Source organism: Salvelinus sp. IW2-2015, linkage group LG4q.2, assembly GCF_002910315.2.
Source record: "Salvelinus sp. IW2-2015 linkage group LG4q.2, ASM291031v2, whole genome shotgun sequence".
Lineage (NCBI taxonomy): Eukaryota > Metazoa > Chordata > Actinopteri > Salmoniformes > Salmonidae > Salvelinus > Salvelinus sp. IW2-2015.
The window spans coordinates 12,812,905-12,833,391 of NC_036843.1; the positions used below are offsets into that span (position 1 = coordinate 12,812,905).

Consider the following 20,487-nt stretch of genomic DNA (forward strand, 5'->3'; position numbering starts at 1 on the left):
AACCAGCTGATCACCGAGCCACAGAGTTTCTAAAACCAGAGGAGCGACATCGTGAGACTTCCGGGAACCAGGCCGTGGTTTGAGAAGTCAATGAAAGAAGTGAAAAATTATTCGTTTAGTTGTTCATTTTCTCGAGATCTAAAGGCACAACCTAGGTGACAAACAGACACGTTTTCATTTTCGTCAAAAGGAATTGACGGTCTGCACATGCGCATTTGAGCGCGAGACGACCCTTAGACCCGTAATGACATGTTTCTACGCATGAATTTAGCTTGCCAACAAGTGTGATCGGGGATTTCTATTGGAGAAGCAGTTTCTACCTATCTTACTGTACGGTGTTTGACCTAGCTGCTCAGCTAACTAGATGCAACGTTGTTCCAAGCAACCGGTAGCGTGGCACCTCATGCTATTTCGAAGGAATTAAAATACATTCTTCTGCACTCATGTTTTGACTTTCAGCGATGGAGGCTTGACCTCTCCTGATTGCATTTATCAACAATTTATGGAAACATAAATTACGGATTTAATTTGAATAGCTACGTGAATTTTCGCTTGTTTTTGTACGGGCCCGAAACACAGTTTGTTATCTTCTTGGCTGAGGCTCAAAATAAGTCCATCGTCCTTAAAATGAACACAGTTGTCCCAGAAAAGAAAAGGTACGTTAGCCTCTAGTAATCTAGTCGATTATCTAGCTGTAATGTGTTGTTTCGTTCTGCTTGGTTTAGATTTTGTGTTTGCTTAACTAGTTAGCTAGCCTAGCCAGCTACAGTAAGTGTTAGAGACGACTCGATATTTTAATTTCTAGAACTAACGTTAGCTAGCTAGGCGGTTAACTACTGAACTAACTACATAGCTAGCTAACTTTTAATAAGGCTCCCGTAAATAAGTGGCACAGACAGCCAGTGTGTTAAAAGGTCGCGAGATATGGGTCCACTTGCTGTCACTTGACTTGCCCTGTTGCCCATCATGCACAGGAATGATAGTGAGAGCTTGTTTTGAGGTGCTGAATGCAGATTATGAACTTTGAGGAATTGTTGAAACGTGTCTTTGAGGTTTTCAAATGCTGAGTCAAGAACAGGCAAGAAAGCCAGGTATGTCAACTCCATTCTCTTGTCTCCCATTTTCTGGCCTTCATTGTAAAGGTGTTGAAATGTATTGGAAGATGTGGTTAGTGGTATAATACTCAGAATTCAATTAAAACTGTTTGGCGCCTCTATCATTTAGATGGTTTAGTTGCCATAGGCCAATGTAGAGGTATCAGTGTGAACCAAGGTAGGCTGTTATGGGAGGCTGCTACTTTTGTTGTTACAGTGTAACATTCTATGGGACTATGTGGGCAGAATTTAGACATTTATACTAATGTAGGTTGAGGTTTGCCTCAGTGAGGGAGCTTTTATTTGTTACCAAATACCTTACTTAAAACTGCTGAAATGAATCTAACGTAGTGCTTTGTTCTCTATGCCTACTTTCACAACAATTTCACACTGCTTTGTCCGCAGGTTCTTATACCAAAACAGAAATCAAAACCATTGCAAAAAGTATGAAGGTTAATTTAAAGTTATAGTGTTTGCCATTCCACGGATTGCTGTGACCTTGTTATTTCTGTATCACGTCTTAATCACTGAGAGCCTGACGTCAGTGGGAGTTCCTGGCATAAAGTGTGTGTGTGGCAATTCACTAGTTGCCAGGAAAGGCCTTTAATTGACACTTTCTTTGTGTATAGGCCAAATTTAAGTAAAAAGCCTGTCCACTGAACAAAACATCTATTTAAGATAGCATTTTTGTGTGCATGTATGGGTCTTTCATGATCCATGGGCTTTTTGCACTACTGTGGTCTTAAATATATTTTCTGGCATAGGGCTAACTTCAAGGCGCTGACAGACAGCTAGCGGCAGACAGGGTGTTAGACATGTCAGTCAAGCATTCCGACTTGTCACGTTGTGCTTATATATATACACACTTTTTAAAAATATTTGTATGTGCATTTGGAAAGTATTCAGACCCCTTGACTTTATCCACATTTTGTTACGTTACAGCCTTATTCTAAAATGGATTCAATTAATGGTTTTCCTCATCCATGTTGTGACATTTTGTACTTGCATCTCCTCATGAGGAACACGTTTTCCATAAGGACCTATAAGCTTGTCCCATTACATACAGTGAGGGAAAAAATACCCATTACTACACACATAGTAAAAAAAAATGTAATGCGCGTATCTACCGACAGCCTGTACAGGTCTGGAAAGATACATCTGTTATTTTTGTTTTATTCTGCTTGCAAACACGCTGGATGATTCAGAATCCATTGAAGAGCTTGAACGATTCATTGAGCATAGATACTTACGAGCTAAAAGAAACATGTTGCTGGTTTCGGAGGATTCAAGCACTGTTAAGGACAGCAAACCCAATAAACAATCCAAAGCCAAGTTGGCCAAGCAGTATCAACGATGGCACCAAACCATCCACAAACAAGAGGAAGTGCGTGGGGAGGTTCACTGATATGGATGTTAACTTGTTAAAATCCATCAATGAAAGGGTTGCAAACTTGATATCTTGGATATAAACTCAGCAAAAAAGAAAAGTCCTCTCACTGTAAACTGCGTTTATTTTTATCAAACTTAACATGTGTAAATATTTGTATGAACATACGATTCAACAACTGAGACAAACTGAAGAAGTTCTACAGATGTGACTAACAGAAATGGAATAATGTGTCACTGAAAAAGGGGGGGTCAAAATCAAAAGTAACAGTCAGTATCTGGTGTGGCCACCAGCTGCATTAAGTACTGCAGTGCATCTCCTCCTCATGGATTGCACCAGCTTTGCCAGTTCTTGCTGTGAGATGTTACCCCACTCTTCCACCAAGGCAAGTTCCCGGACATTTCTGGGGGGAATGGCCCTAGCCCTCACCAACAGGTCCCAGACGTGCTCAATGGGATTGAGATCCGGACTCTTCGCTGGCCATGGCAGAACACTGACATTCCTGTCTTGCAGAGAACGAGCAGTATGGCTGGTGGCATTGTCATGCTGAAGGGTTATGTCAGGTTATGCTGTGACACACCGCCCCAGAACATGACGGAACCACCTCCAAGTCGATCCCGCTCCAGAGTACAGGCCTCGGTGTAACGCTCATTCCTTCTACGAGAAACGCGAATCCGACCATCACCCCTGGTGAGACAAAACCGCGACTCGTCAGTGAAGAGCACTTTTTGCCTGTCTGGTCCAGCCACGGTGGGTTTGTGCCCATAGGCGACGTTGTTGCCGGTGATGTCTGGTGAGGACCTGCCTTACAACAGGCCTACAAGCCCTCAGTCCAGCCTCTCTCAGCCTATTGCGGACAGTCTGAGCACTGATGGAGGGATTGTATGTTCCTGGTGTAACTCGGGCTGTTGTTGTTGCCATACTGTACCTGTCCCGCAGGTGTGGTGTTCGGATGTACCGATCCTGTGCAGGTGGTGTTACACGTGGTCTGCTGCTGCGAGGACGATCAGCTGTCCGTCCTGCATCCCTGTAGTGCTGTCTTGGGCGTCTCACGGTACGGACATTGCAGTTTATTGCCCTGGCCACATCTGCAGTCCTCATGCCTCCTTGCAGCATGCCTAAGGCACGTTCACACAGATGAGCAGGGACCCTGGACATCTTTCTTTTGGTGTTTTTCAGAGTCAGTAGAATAGCCTCTTTAGTGTCCTAAGTTTTCATAACTGTGACCTTAACTGCCTATCGTCTGTAAGCTGTTAGTGTCTTAACGACCGTTCCACAGGTGCATGTTCATTAATTGTTTATGGTTCATTGAACAAGCATGGGAAACAGTGTTTAAACCCTTTACAATGAAGACCTGTGAAGTTATTTGTTTTTTATGATTTATCTTTGAAAGACAGGGTCCTGAAAAAGGGACGTTTTTTCTTTTTTTGCTGAGTTTATTACGAGAGGACATTAATGCATTGTGTGCCAGTCTAGAATTCAGCCAATGTCAGATTGATGATCTAAGGAAAGAGAACACGGAGCTGAAAGGTACTGCAAACTCTGTTCATGGCACGGTGGAGGTGGTGCAAAGGGAGAACAAACAGCTTAAAGAAACTTTGCTTGATGTACGGTGTTGATCAATGCGGGACAATCTTTTCAGGGTTATCGGAGAATGACAACAGCAGAAGCTGTGACACTGTCCGAGACTTTGTTAACTCAACTGAAACTGCCCACAGATGTTGTGCTTAATGTCACTTTCTCAAGGGTCCATAAAATGGGTAAGGCCTCTGGGAATAGGCCACGGGCTATTATTGCATCTTTTGACAATTTTAAGCTAAATGAAATGTCGACGAGCAGGGGCAGAGAACTCAAACACTGATTTTACAATGGATGGTCACTTCCCCATGGAGATCAATGAAAGGAGAAAAAAAACATCCCATCATGAAGGAAAAGCGTTGCCTCAATCAACGAGTCTCCATGGTGATGGATACACTTTACATCAACGGGCAACCGTATCGGAACTCTGAATTAAAATAGCCAGGGAGTTACTCTAATGTTCAAATCTGAATTGTTGTAGTGTATCATGACTTCAACTACAACGAAGACATGCTCTCTTGATCTCTACTTGACATGGAAATGGTTGCAAAAAACTCTGGTTAATGTACAGTTGAAATCGGAAGTTTACATACACCTTCGCCAAATACATTTAATCTCAGTTTTTCACAATTCCTGACATTTTAATCCAAGTAAATATTCCCTGTTTTAGGTGTTAGGATCACAACTTTATTTTTAAGAATGTGGAATGTCAGAATAATAGTAGAGAGAATGATTTATTTCAACTTTTCTTTCTTTCTTTCTTTCATCACAATCCCAGTGGGTCAGAAGTTTACATACACTCAATTAGTATTTGGTAGCATTGCCTTTTAAATTGTTTAACTTGGGTCAAATGTTTTGGGTACCCTTCCACAAGCTTCCCACAATAAGTTGGGTGAATTTTGGCCCATTCCTTCTGATAGAGCTGGTGTAACTGAGTCAGGTTTATAGGCCTCCTTGCTCGCACACGCTTTTTCAGTTCTGCCCACAAATGTTCTGTAGGATTGAGGTCAGGGCTTTGTGATGGCCACTCCAATACCTTGACTCTGTTGTCCTTAACCTCTCTGCGAACAGATCCCTTTAGCGGGATCATTTCCCTAAACAACCGCTGAATTGCAGGGCGCCAAATTCAAAAATATTACAAAAAATATTTATAATCACGCAATCACAAGTGAAATATACCAAAACACAGCTTAGCTTGTTGTTAGTCCACCTATCGTGTCAGATTTTGAAAATATGCTTTACAGAGAAAGAAATCCAAGCTTTTGTGAGTGTATCAATCAATGCTACAACAGCTAGCCCCAAATTAGCATGGTCACGAAAGTCAGAAAAGCAATACATTTTATCGCTTACCTTTGATAATCTTTGGATGTTTGCACTCACGAGACTCCCAGTTACACAACAAATGTTCTTTTTGTTCGATAAATATTACTTTTATAACAAAACACCATTTGGGTTGCGCGTTATGTTAAGAAAAATACAGCCTCGTTCCGTTCAACGAAAATTCCAAAAAGTATCCGTAATGGTCGTAGAAAAATGTCAAATGTTTTTTTATAATCAATCCTCAGGTTGTTTTTAACAAACATAATCGATAATATTTCAACCGGACTGTAACCTATTCAATAAGAGAGAAAAGGAAAATGGAGAGCTCCCCCCTCGCGCGCAGGAACTATTCAGAGGACACCTGACTACTTTTGAAAAATCTCGTTCATTTTTCAAAATAAAAGCCTGAAACTATGTCTAAAGCCTGGTCACAGCCTGAGGAAGCCATTGGAAAATGAATCTGGTTGATACCCTTTTAAATGGAAGAAAGACTGGCCAGGAAACACAGATTCATATTTTTTTAAATCACTTCCGGGTTAGATTTTCTCAGGTTTTTGCCTGCATAATCAGTTTTGTTATACTCACAAACAATATTTTGACAGTTTTGGAAACTTTGGAGTGTTTTCTATCCTAATCTGTAAATTATATGCATATTCTACGATCTGGACCTGAGAAATAGTCCGTTTACCTTGGGAACGTTATTTAAAAAAATAAAAATAAAAAAGGGTCAAGAAGTTAAGCCATTTAGCCACAACTTTGGAAGTATGCTTGGGGTCATTGTCCATTTGGAAGACCCATTTGCGACCAAGCTTTAACTTCCTGACTGATGTCTTGACATGTTGCTTCAATATATCCACATACTTTTCCTGCCTCATGATGCCATCTATTTTGTGAAGTGCACCAGTCCCTCCTGCAGCAAAGCACCCCCACAAGATGATGCTGCCACCCCGTGCTTCAGGTTATGTTGACATAGGATTTGTACCTGTTTCCTCCAGCATCTTCTCAAGGTCCTTTGCTTTTGTTCTGGAAATAATCTGTCTGTAAACAATTGTTGGAAAAAGTACTTGTGTCATGCACACAGTAATGTCCTAACCGACTTGCCAAAACTATAGTTGGTTTAAAATACATTTGTGGAGTGGTTGAAAAACGAGTTTTAATGACTCCAACCTAAGTGTATGTAAACGTCCGACTTCAACTGTATGTAGTCTTCCTAACAAAATACATAAGGTTTTTAACTTGGTCAACATAAGTAATATGAATATTTTAGCTTTGACCGAAACACATTTAGATGCATCTGTAAATGATGAGCAAATTATTTTATTTTTTATTTATTTCACCTTTTATTTAACCAGGTAGGCTAGTTGAGAACAAGTTGTCATTTACAATTGCGACCTGSCCAAGATAAAGCAAAGCAGTTCGACACATACAACAACACAGAGTTACACATGGAGTAAAACGAACATACAGTCAATAATACAGTAGAAAAATAAGTCTATATACAATGTGAGCAAGTGAGGTTAGATAAGGGAGGTGAAGGCAAAAAAAGGCCATGGTGGCGAAGTAAATACAATATAGCAAGTAAAACACTGGAATGGTTGATTTGCAGTGGAAGAATGTGCAAAGTAGAGAGAAATAATGGGGTGCAAAGGAGCAAAATAAATAAATACAGTAGGGAAAGAGGTTTGGGCTAAATTATAGATGGGCTATGTGCAGGTGCAGTAATCTGTGAGCTGCTCTGACAGCTGGTGCTTAAAGCTAGTGAGGGAGATAAGTGTTTCCAGTTTCAGAGATTTTTGTAGTTCGTTCCAGTCATTGGCAGCAGAGAACTGGAAGGAGAGGCGGCCAAAGGAAGAATTGGTTTTGGGGGTGACCAGAGAGATATACCTGCTGGAGCGTGTGCTACAGGTGGGTGCTGCTATGGTGACCAGCGAGCTGAAATAAGGGGGGACTTTACCTAGCAGGGTCTTGTAGATGACCTGGAGCCAGTGGGTTTGGCGACGAGTATGAAGCGAAGGGCCAGCCAACGAGAGCGTACAGGTCGCAGTGGTGGGTAGTATATGGGGCTTTGGTGACAAAACGGATGGCACTGTGATAGACTGCATCCAATTTATTGAGTAGGGTATTGGAGGCTATTTTGTAAATGACATCGCCGAAGTCGAGGATTGGTAGGATGGTCAGTTTTACAAGGGTATGTTTGGCAGCATGAGTGAAGGATGCTTTGTTGCGGAATAGGAAGCCAATTCTGGATTTAACTTTGGATTGGAGATGTTTGATGTGAGTCTGGAAGGAGAGTTTACAGTCTAACCAGACACCTAGGTATTTGTAYTTGTCCACATATTCTAAGTCAGAGCCGTCTAGAGTAGTGATGTTGGACAGACGGGCAGGTGCAGGCAGCGATCGGTTGAAGAGCATGCATTTAGTTTTAATTGTATTTAAGAGCAATTGGAGGCCACGGAAGGAGAGTTGAATGGCATTGAAGCTCGTTTGGAGGGTTGTTAACACAGTGTCCAAAGAAGGGCCAGAAGTATACAGAATGGTGTCGTCTGCGCAGAGGTGGATCAGAGACTCACCAGCAGAAAGAGCGACATCATTGATGTATACAGAAAAGAGTCGATCCAAGAATTGAACCCTGTGGCACCCCCATAGAGACTGCCAGAGGCCCGGACAACAGACCCTCCGATTTGACACACTAAACTGCTCTATCAGAGAAGTAGTTTGTGAACCAGGCGAGGCAATCATTTGAGAAACCAAGGCTGTCGAGTCTGTCGATGAGGATGTGGTGATTGACAGAGTCGAAAGCCTTAGCCAGGTCAATGAATACGGCTGCACAGTATTGTTTCTTATCGATGGCGGTTAAGATATCATTTAGGACCTTGAGCGTGGCTGAGGTGCACCCATGACCAGCTCTGAAACCAGATTTCATAGCGGAGAAGGTATGGTGGGATTCGTAATGGTCGGTAATCTGTTTGTTGACTTGGCTTTCGAAGACCTTAGAAAGGCAGGGTAGGATAGATATAGGTCTGTAGCAGTTTGGGTCAAGAGTGTCCCCCCCTTTGAAGAGGGGGATGACCGCAGCTGCTTTCCAATCTTTGGGAATCTCAGACGACACAAAAGAGAGGTTGAACAGGCTAGTAATAGGGGTGGCAACAATTTCAGCAGATAATTTTAGAAAGAAAGGGTCCAGATTATCTAGCCCAGCTGATTTGTAGGGGTCCAGATTTTGCAGCTTTTTCAGAACATCAGCTGACTGGATTTGGGAGAAGGAGAAATGGGGAAGGCTTGGGCGAGTAGCTGTGGGGGGTGCAGTGCTGTTGACCGGGGTAGGGGTAGCCAGGTGGAAAGCATGGCCAGTCGTAGAAAAATGCTTATTGAAATTCTCAATTATAGGGGATTTATCGGTGGTGACAGTGTTTCCTAACTTCAGTGCAGTGGGCAGCTGGGAGGTGTTCTTATTCTTCATGGACTTTACAGTGTCCCAGAACTTTTTTGAGTTTGTGTTGCAGGAAGCAAATTTCTGCTTGAAAAAGCTAGCCTTTATCTTTTCTAACTGCCTGTGTGTATTGGTTTCTAGATTCCCTGAAAAGTTGCATATCACTGTGCAACTTTTCAACTTTTCTGTTCGATGCTAATGCAGAACGCCATAGGATGTTTTCGTGTTGGTTAAGGGCAGTCAGGTCWGGAGAGAACCAAGGGCTATATCTGTTCCTGGTTCTACATTTCTTGAATGGGGCATGCTTATTTAAGATGGTGAGGAAGGCATTTAAAAATAAATAACCAGGTATCCTCTACTGACGGGATAAGATCAATATCCTTCCAGGATACCTCGGCCAGGTCGATTAGAAAGGCCTGCTCGCTGAAGTGTTTCAGGGAGCGTTTGACAGTGATGAGTGGAGGTCGTTTGACCGCTGACCCATTACGGATGCAGGCAGTGATCGCTGAGATCTTGGTTGAAAACAGCAGAGGTGTATTTAGAGGGCAAGTTGGTTAGGATGATATCTATGAGGGGCATCTATATCTATGAGCCCGTGTTTACGGCTTTGGGGTGGTACCTGGTAGGTTCATTGATAATTTGTGTGAGATTGAGGGCATCAAGCTTAGATTGTAGGATGGCTGGGGTGTTAAGCATGTTCCAGTTTAGGTCGCCTAGCAGCACGAGCTCTGAAGATAGATGGGGGGGGGGGCAATCAGTTCACATATGGTGTCCAGAGCACAGCTGGGGGCAGAGGGTGGTCTATAGCAGGCGGCAACGGTGAGAGACTTGTTTTTAGAGAGGTGGATTTTTAAAAGTAGAAGTTCAAATTGTTTGGTTGACCTGGATAGTAGGACAGAAATTTGCAGGCTATCTTTGCAGTAGATTGCAACACCGCCCCCTTTGGCTGTTCTATCTTGTCTGAAAATGTTGTAGTTAGGAATGGAGATTTCAACATTTTTGGTGGTCTTCCTAAGCCAGGATTCAGACACGGCTAGAACATCCAAGTTGGCAGAGTGTGCTAAAGCAGTGAATAAAACAAACTTAGGGAGGAGGCTTCTAATGTTAACATGCATGAAACCAAGGCTATTACGGTGACAGAAGTCATCAAAAGAGAGCGCCTGGGGAATAGGAGTGGGGCTAGGCACTGCAGGGCCTAGATTCACCTCTACATCACCAGAGGAACAGAGGAGGAGTAGGATAAGGGTACGGCTAAAAGCTATGAGAATTGGTCGTCTAGAACGTCTGGAACAGAGTAAAAGGAGGTTTCTGGGGGCGATAAAATAGCTACAAGGTATAATGTACAGACAAAGGTATGGTAGGATGTGAATACAGTGGAGGTAAACCTAGGTATTGAGTGATGATGAGAGAGATATTGTCTCTAGAAAACATTTAGTGGATCATGAAATAATTGACAAAATGAATGCATTATGGTTTTAAAGAGGTAGCATTGAATTGGGTACAGTCATATCTGACAGGAAACAGACCACCTATATCAATGGTTCATTTTCTTCCACTCATGCTTTAAACTGTAGAAAACCACAGGGCAGCTGCCTTGGGCCACTTCTTTACTTAATATATAAACCAACGACCTTCCTTATGCCTAATCTGAAACTCAAGCTACTATATTTGCAGATGATACTACAATTTATACAGCAAGACAATCGGTTCAACAAGTAGATTTGGAAAATATCAGGGTTTGGATTTGCCGGAACAAACTTATTTTAAACACCAAGAAAATCAAAGCTATGCTGGTCTGTTCCACCAGGAAAAGGTCAACACAGCATGGGATACAATTAAGTGTGATGGGGGGGGTACAAATTGAGGAAGTGGCAGAAACCAAACTACTAGGAGTGCAGCTAGACAACTGCTTATCATGGTCGTCTAATGTAAAAAAATATATATATATATCTACAGTGGGGAGAACAAGTATTTGATACACTGCCGATTTTGCAGGTTTTCCTACTTACAAAGCATGTAGAGGTCTGTAATTTTTATCATAGGTACACTTCAACTGTGAGAGACGGAATCTAAAACAAAAATCCTGAAAATCACATTGTATGATTTTTAACTAATTAATTTGCATTTTATTGCATGACATAAGTATTTGATCACCTACCAACCAGTAAGAATTCCGTCTCTCACAGACCTGTTAGTTTTTCTTTAAGAAGCCCTCCTGTTCTCCACTCATTACCTGTATTAACTGCACCTGTTTGAACTCGTTACCTGTATAAAAGACACCTGTCCACACACTCAATCAAACAGACTCCAACCTCTCCACAATGGCCAAGACCAGAGAGCTGTGTAAGGACATCAGGGATAAAATTGTAGACCTGCACAAGGCTGGGATGGGCTACAGGACAATAGGCAAGCAGCTTGGGGAGAAGGCAACAACTGTTGGCGCAATTATTAGAAAATGGAAGAAGTTGAAGATGACGGTCAATCACCCTCGGTCTGGGGCTCCATGCAAGATCTCACCTCGTGGGGCATCAATGATGGAGTCTGTTTGATTGAGTGTGTGGACAGGTGTCTTTTATACAGGTAACGAGTTCAAACAGGTGCAGTTAATACAGGTAATGAGTGGAGAACAGGAGGGCTTCTTAAAGAAAAACTAACAGGTCTGTGAGAGACGGAATTCTTATTGGTTGGTAGGTGATCAAATACTTATGTCATGCAATAAAATGCAAATTAATTAGTTAAAAATCATACAATGTGATTTTCTGGATTTTTGTTTTAGATTCCGTCTCTCACAGTTGAAGTGTACCTATGATCAAAATTACAGACCTCTACATGCTTTGTAAGTAGGAAAACCTGCAAAATCGGCAGTGTATCAAATACTTGTTCTCCCCACTGTTTATAGTGAGAAATATTCTGCTAGATCAGAAGGATAGCTAAATATATACCGGGAAAGATTCTTAAGCAAATAACCCAAGCAGTAATTGGGAGTCAGGTGAACTACTGTTCTATGGTCTGGGGAAATGCATCAGCAAGTGACATTAGACTGCAGATTGTACAGAACAAAGCAGCAAGGATTGTTTTAAGGTAGAGAGATGGTTTTTCTGTTGTCATGCTGAATGCTCTTGGTTGGTCGTCAACCAACAAGATAATTGGGGGGAAAAAACATGCTTATTTTATTTCATAATATACACCGTTTAAAATGGCGTTCACAACAGTATTCAGTTGGTAAGAGACAAACATTCAGTAAATACTAGGAATAGATTGCCCACCATCCTGTATTTTCCAGACAGAAAAGAGAAATAGGCAAAATAACATTTTGATTTAGAGCAATAAAGAAATTAAATAATTTCTGTGCCAACCAGAAACCTTTTATTTTATAAATTCAAACAATACTTTAAAACCATTTTAAATACAATGGATAGGAAAGTTGTGCTGGACTATGGTAGATAAAGAATCAATCAATCTACTGTTAGAGTATTTGTTTGAGTCTGTTTGTAACCGTGTGTTATGTGAAAAATGTGATCGTATTATAAATTGTATTTTAATGTTTAAGGACTCTTGGAAGATTAGTCCAAATGAGGACTAAAAGAGATCCTAATCAAATCTACACACAATACCCCATAATGACAAAGCGAAAACAGGTTTTCAGATTTTGTATTTTTTTTATAGCAAATTTATAAAACATACCTTATTTACATAAGTATTCACACCCTTTGCTATGAGACTCTAAATTGAGCTCAGGTGCATCATATTTCCATTGATCATCCCTGAGATGTTTCTACAACTTAATTGGAGTCCACCTGTGGTAAATTCAATTGATTGGACATGATTTGGACAGGCACACACCTGTCTATATAAGATCCCACAGTTGACAGTGCATGCCAGAGCAAAAACCAAGCCGTGGAGGTTGAACGAATTGTCCTCAGAGCTCCGAGACAGGATTGTGTCGAGGCACAGATCTGGGGAAGGGTACCAAAACATTTCTGCAGCATTGAAGGTCCCCAAGAACACAGTGGCCTACATCACTTTAATGGAAGTAGTTTGGAACCACCAAGACTCTTCCAGAGCTGGCTGCTCGGCTAAACTGAGCAATCGGGGTAGAAGGGCCTTGGTCAGGGAGGTGACCAAGAACCTGATGGTCACTGACAGAGCTCCAGAGTTCCTTTATGGAGATGGGAGAACCTTCCAGAAGGACAACCATCTCTGCACCACTCCACCAATCAGGCTATTATGGTAGTGTGGCCAGACAGGAGCCACTCTTCAGGAAAAGGCACATGACAGCCCGCTTGGACTTTGCCAAAAGGCACCTAAAGGACTCTGACCATGAGAAACCAGATTCTCTGGTCTGATGAAACCAAGATTGAACTCCTTGGCCTGAATGCCAACCATCACGTCTGGCGGAAACCTAGCACCATCCCTACGAGGAGGCGTGGTGGTGGCAGCATCATTTTGTGGGGATGTTTTTCAGGTGCAGGGACTGGGAGACTAGTCAAGATCGAGGGAAAGATTAATGACTTTAAGTACAGAGAGATCCTTGACGAGAACCTGCTCCAGAGTGCTCAGGACCTCAGACCTTATTTAATTTTTTTTAATAGAACCTTTTATTTAACTAGGAAAGTTAAGAACAAATTCTTATTTACAATGACGGCAAAGGTTCAGCTTCCAACAGAACAATGACCCTAAGTGGCCCAGCCAAAGGCCGGACTTGAACCCGATCAAGCATCTCTGGAGAGACCTGAAAATTGCTGTGCTGCGATGCTCCCCATTCAACCTGACAGAGCTTGAGAGGATCTGCAGAGATGAATGAGAGAAACTCTCCAAATACAGGTGTGCCAAGCTTGTAGCATCATACCCAAGAAGACTTAAGGTTGTAATCGCTGTCAACGGTGCTTCAACAAAGTACTGAGTAAAGGGCCTTAATATTTGTGTAAATGTGAGATTTGTTTTATTTATACATTTGCAGAAATGTCAAAAAAAACTTTGTCATTATGGGGTATTGTGTGTAGATCGATCGATGAGGGAGAAAAACAATTTAATCAATTTTAGGGAAAGGCTGTAACCTAACAATGTGGAAAGTACAGGGGTCTGAATACTTTCTGAATTATGTGGTAGCTTAAGCCTGCTGGTGACGTTAAACACTCCTCCAATCTGTGTGATCTGATTTTGTGCGCAAGAAGAGACGTAGGCCAATGGCATAAGTATACCGGTCGCCTCCCGCAAGTACAGCCAGTGGGAGACTGGAGTGACACCGCGTGCTAGCTAACTAGCCCAAATTCCAGCTAAATTTGGAGAGGACAGTTAGGCCTAACTACTTACAAAAAGTTTACTTCTGATGAAGAGCTACAAAAGTAAGTAAATCTCCGTATTCGACTGAAAGATACACTACATGGTCAAAAGTGCTCGTCGAACATCTCATTCCAGAAATCATTGGCATTAATATGGAGTTGGTCCCCCGTTTGTTGCTATAAAAGCCTCCACTCTTCTGGGAAGGCTTTCCACTAGATGTTGGAACATTGCTGCAGGCATTAATTAGGTCGGGCACTGATGTTTGGCGATTAGGCCTGGCTCGCAGTCGGCGTTCCAATTCATCCCAAAGGTGTTCGATTTGGTTGAGGTCAGGGCTGTGTGCAGGCTAGTCAAGTTCTTCCACACCTATGTCGTCAAACCATTTCTGTATAGACCTCGCTTTGTACAAAGGGGCATTGTCATGCTGAAACAGGAAAGGGCTTTCCATAAACTGTCACAAAATTGGAAGCACAGTATCGTCTAGAATTTCATTGTATGCTCTAGCGTTAAGATTTCCCTTCAATGGAACTCAGGGGCCTATCCCGAACCATGAAAAACAGCCCCAGACCAGTATTCCTCCTCCAATCTTTACAGTTGACACTATGCATTCGGGAAGGTAGCGATCTCCTGGCATCCTTCAAAACCTGATCTGAGGCTTTTTTTTGCATCTGCAGGCCATGGAAACCCATTTCATGGGTTGCAACCGAGGACAGAGGATTTTTACGAGCTTCAGCACTCGGTGATCCCGTTCTGTGAGCTTGTGTGGACTACCATTTTGTGGCTGAGCCATTGTTTCCCCTAGATGTTTCCACTTCACAATAATATCACTTACTGTTGATATGGGCAGCTCTAGCAGGGCAGCAATTTGACACTGACTTGTTGGAAAGGTGGCATCCTATGGCGGTGCAAAGTTGAAACTCTATTTTAAGTCTCCCTTCCCTGAGAGCAACCAGAGGTTTCCTTGGCCAAATATTCCCAGATTTTGTGGTCGCTCATTTCTGCATTAGCGCAACATGCTCTGCCACTTCTCTCAATGGTGCTCATTTAGTAAAGTTTAGATCAAAGCTGAATCAATGTCTTGGAAGATCACAAAATGATTATTATTCTACATAACATGACCAAATATAATAGCATGTTATAGCGTTACTGTTACACCAAAAGCGCCACCTAATTTCTTATGAGATTTAACTATGGTAGCTGAATGGTGAAAAAAATAATAATCCTGTGGCCAAAAATCAACAATGTGTGCCACTAGGCAGAATGTGCTTTGATTGAAACTAAATACAGGAAGGCTATATACAGTTTAACACCATCTGCTATTAATGTGCTCAGGAAACACTAATTCAAGAAGATCTAAATGCATATTCCCATGAAACTGATTGAAATCAAATGATTGGCATGTAGACACAGTTTGGACATAAGGTATGCCTAACTTCTTGTTTTGAGAAGATTTTTAAAATACTTTTAATCTGCTCAATGTGTGAGCATAGTCAGATGTTGCAATTGGAGAATGCTATTTTTCTTTACTCCTTTTTTCAGTTTCAGTAGTCAGTTTTGTCCCATCGCTGCAAATCTTGTCCTCCGAAACACGACCCTGCCAAGCTCGCTTAACCCCAATAGCCAGCAGCACCAATGTGTTGGAGGAAACACCGTCGAACTGACGACCGAAGTCAGCGTGCAGGTGGCCTGGCCCCCCACAAGGAGTAGTTAGAGCGAGATGTGCCAAGGACATCCCGGCCGGCCAAACCCTCCCCTAACCCGGATGACGCTGGGCCAATTGTGCACCCCCTCATGGGTCTCCCGGGCATTTTATGCATATTCTATTATGTCGGTACAAGCGTTGAAATTGTTATTTACATTTTGATTGCTCTCTTGCACCTAAGACATTGGCACTACACCATGAGCGAGAGGGGGATTTGTGTGTGTGACCATGCCTCAGGACTACCTGGCTTGATGACTACTTGCTGTCCCCAGTCCACCTGGCTGTGCTGCTGCTCCAGTTTCAACTGTTCTGCCTGCGGCTATGGAACCCTGACCTGTTCACCGGACGTGCTACCTGTCCCAGACCTGCTGTTTTCAACTCTCTCTAGAGACAGCAGGAGCGGTAGAGATGCTATGAAAAGCCAACTGACATTTACTCCTGAGGTGCTGACCTGTTGCACCCTCGACAACCACTGTGATTATTATTATTTGAGCCTGCTGGTCATCTATGAACATTTGAACTTCTTGGCCATGTTCTGTTATAATCTCCACCTGGCACAGCCAGAAGAGAACTGGCCACCCCTCATAGCCTGGTTCCTCTCTAGGTTTCTTCCTAGGTTTTGGCCTTTTCTAGGGAGTTTTTCCTAGCCATCGTGCTTCTACACCTGCATTGTTTGATGTTTGGGGTTTTAGGCTGGGTTTCTGTACAGCACTTTGAGATATCAGCTGATGTAAGAAGAGCTTTATAAATACATTTGATTTGTGTGTGGGGGGGTAGTGATGGGTCGTTCGCGAAGAGCCAGGTGAATGTTGGGAGCTGGCTTGCATATCAGATTTATAAATTCATTTATAATTTAAAAAAATCAGATATGAATTATCAAGAGGTAATTCTATTAATTTAAATAATTCAAATAACGACAAAATAAATAAAATTTAAGCCTGAATGGCCAAGCGCACACATTCGTTATGACTGTCTGAGCAGACTAACAGCCTCACCTGTTGTTCCTATCAATCAGACACGCAGTGTCAACCAATGAACCAAAGATGCGTGAGGGAGGGCCAAGCCAACTCACTCAGTCACACACTTAGCAGCTGAGGACAGAGAGGAAGGACAGCTGTGAAAACAACAGCTGGAAAATGAGTCAGAAGCACAGTAGCATTTGGATGCATTTGATGATGCATTTAATGATGTAGACAATGTTAGAGCACAGTGTAGAATTTGCCAAAACAAAATCTCTTATAAAGCCGGTTCTACGCACAACCTACACCGGCATATGCAAACTGTGCACTCAACTGTGGAGCTTCAAGAAACTAGCGGGCCTGCTAGTGATAGTGGTGGAGTCAGCGTAGCCATTCAGACAAGTAGGCCTACTCCGCGACCCACAGTAACGCAGTCTTCTATGGACCAGTTTATGCCAAAGTCTGTCTGTAGCAAAACAAAAACAAATTGATATGGCATTGGCTAAAATGCCACCGATTTCCAGCCATTTTCGATCGAGGAGGACAGAGGTTTTCGAAATTTATAGCAATAGTCTAAATCCAATGTACACTATTCCAAGCAGGAAAACCCTTTTAAAATCACTTATTCCACAACTGTATGAGAGCACACAGGCTTCAGTGCGGGAAAGAGTCCAAGAAGTTACTGCAGTTTGCCTTACACTGACTGCTGGACATTAAGGGTAACCACTTCTTACATGTCGGTTACATGTCACTTCATTGAAGATTTTTCAATGTCTAGCTATCTTCTGGACTGCTTTGAGTTAAACAACAGACACATCTCAGAACTTGGCAGAGGAACTGTTGAGAATGGCCAGAGAATGGGAAGTAGATGGAAAAGTGGTCTGTTGTGTTGCGATAATGCAGCTAACATAACCAAAGCCGTGAAAGTTTTTTTTTAAAGGACCCATCATCCATGTCTTGTCCACACAATCAACCTGACTAGGAGATGCTCTGAAGGTGATGAAGCCCACTGTGGACAAAGTGAAAGCAGCTGTGGAATACTTCCACAGGAGCACAGCAGGTGCTGAAAAACTATAGTCTACACAACGCCAGATGGGGATGCCTGAGCTGAGGCCTAAACAAGACTGCACTACAAGGTGGAATTCAACATTTTTATATGTTGAAGAGGTTTCTTGAGTCAAGAATGGCATCATCTCTACCCTGGCCATTGTCAATGCACCAGTTGATGCTCTGACCCAAGAGGAGTGGGAGGTGGTGGAGGAGGTGTGCAGAGTCCTGGAACCCTTTGAGCAGGTCACTGTGGAGTAAGAGGTACAGTAAGCAGTTACTACATCATTATTTCATCCAGTATTATATGATTATGAGCAGTAAATGAGAATGTAGTATCATTAGACAAAACATGAACCTGAACTAATAAGTTACTGTTCTCTCTTTTTAGCTATGCGACAGTCTAAAAAATGCTACTCCTGTGTAAGGGTCTTCAGCGAATCACAGCCAGCCGCCAGAGAGGAGAAGCAAATGTAACCACAGGACATGTGACAGAGTTGATGGACACGCTATGTTCATCAATGGACAGAAAGTTCTCTTATTTGGAGGAGCCCCTCCAAAGATCTGCAGATCCTCTGAGCTGGTGGAAGAACAAGGCCTCTGTCTACCCACGGCTTACTAAAGTCATGACAGGGAGACTCTGCATAGTGGCCACATCCGATCCCTCTGAGAGGGTCTTCTCGAAAACAGGACAAATAATTACTGAGAAGAAACCGCATCAGCCCCTCGGAAGTGAGGCAGCTTGCATTTCTGAATGCAAATCTCTCATTAAAGCAAAATATGGTCAGCATTGCTGTGTGCTGCTGGTAATAATATGGAGAGAGAAATGAGGGACCAGTTTAATGTTTTAAGTGGGATGCTGCAGTTTTGCACATTATTTATTTTTCTTTATGGTGCAATATTCTATTAGCAGCATATTCTACCAGCAGCATACCACCCTGCATACCACTGCTGGCTTGCTTTTGAAGCTAAGCAGGGTTGGTCCTGTTCAGTCCCTGGATGGGAGACCAGATGCTGCTGAAAGTGGTGTTGGAGGGCCAGTAGGAGGCAATCTTTCCTCTGGTCTAATTAAAAAAAATATATATATCCCAATGTCCCAGGGCAGTGATTGTGACACTGCCCTGTGTAGGGTGCCATCTTTCGGATGGGACGTTAAACGGGTGTCCTGACTCTCTGAGGTCATTAAAGATCCCATGGCACTTATCGTAAGAGTAGGGGTGTTAACCCCGGTGTCCTTGCTAAATTCCCAATCTGGCCCTCAAACCTTCACGGTCACCTAATAATCCCCAGTTTACAATTGGCTCATTCATCCCCCCTCCTCTCCCCTGTAACTATTCCCCAGGTCGTTGCTGCAAATGAGAACATGTTCTCAGTCAACTTACCTGGTAAAATAACGGATAAATAAAAAAAATAATGCTGTTCAGATTGTATTTGTGTTGAATGGTTAGATTTATGCACTTTGTTTATATACATTAAAAAGTTACTTTAAATGCAAATGTTTAATAGCATTCTTTTTCATAACAAACCAATGCATTTTTAAATACATTGTGGTTAAGGTAGAGTATGATTTCATAATTTAATTAGAATTGTTTTAACACCATTCATAGTCAAACTATCGCAAACTGTTTGACTTGAAAAAATACAAAATATATATTTTTTAAAGAGCCGCTTGGGAGCGAAAAGAGACGGCTCATTTTGGTGAGCTGAGCCGAACGAGAAGGCTCACTGAAGAGTCGGAATGCCCATCACTAGCGTGGGGGTGCTGCCAAATGTTTATGTAGACTACACCTGCGAATGTCCCTACAAAATCATCCTTTTGTACCGCATTTGGGTATTTTAAATGTAGTCTCTAATACTATCAGTTTACAGAGTCACATTTAACAATAACAATCATTGTTTTCGAATCCATTTCTGTTGCATGTAAATAAATGTTTATACATGCTTGTGGCGTTAAAGCTCTCTTGTGTGAAGGCGCTAGCAGCTTTGACTAGACAAGGGACAAGTGGTGTACTCAGTTGGGAACTCGTTGATATTCCGCTGGTTGCCTGAAAAGCTCTTGAATCCTGTTCTGTACTGAACCTGTAGCTACAGGATGGACCTATTTCATGAGCTTCATTTCCACAAGAGCATCAAACCAAACCCTGGAGTGATGTCTGAGATGTATTATTTTTAGAGAAAAGACAACCACCTCCCATCTGTAGTGTGGAGAGGGTGACGCACCATTAAGACAGCAGCACGAGAATCCTGTCTACTGTAGCAGCCTTTGTTTGTACTGCACATAACTCACTTTGTAGAGTTCGCGGTCCAGCCTAAACCAGGACTTTTCAGGTAAAGGTTTTCCAGACATTTCCTGTATTCTCTGTGCATAAGCCATACTTGTCTGTCACATCACAATAGATTCCAATACATAGCACAGAGATACGTTTAGATTTTATTTTACCTTCATGTGGCTGATTTCCCACGGGTGAAGACCTAGATACTCATTTTTTTTTTTTTATACCTGCTTCACTTAGCAGTGGTTGATTGGTTGAAAGCAATGATTATTGAAAGATATTTCTCTGGGCTTGGGCAAGTGACCAGAAAGGTCTCTGTAGCGGAGGGTGAGAAGTGTGATGGCACTATGCAGAACTGGTTGCATTACACAGAGGATCAGCTTTCAAACTCAGAGAGGCAGACCTCATGTGGTC

The 20,487-nt window shown here is 42.4% G+C and overlaps 1 protein-coding gene across 3 annotated transcripts in view; it reads left to right on the forward strand.

Annotated features, from left to right (window-relative positions):
- Positions 1-262: 262 nt before the first annotated feature.
- Positions 263-20,487, forward strand: part of LOC111963342 (hypoxia-inducible factor 1-alpha) — a 53,790-nt gene continuing 33,565 nt past the window's right edge. The window contains exon 1 of one of the 3 annotated variants that reach the window (XM_023986707.2): positions 263-656. In XM_023986707.2, the coding sequence (XP_023842475.1) occupies positions 628-656 (29 nt within the window). In that variant the 5' untranslated portion in view covers positions 263-627. The remainder of the gene's footprint in view (positions 657-20,487) is intronic. The other 2 variants (XM_023986708.2, XM_070443378.1) reach the window with 2 other exon arrangements.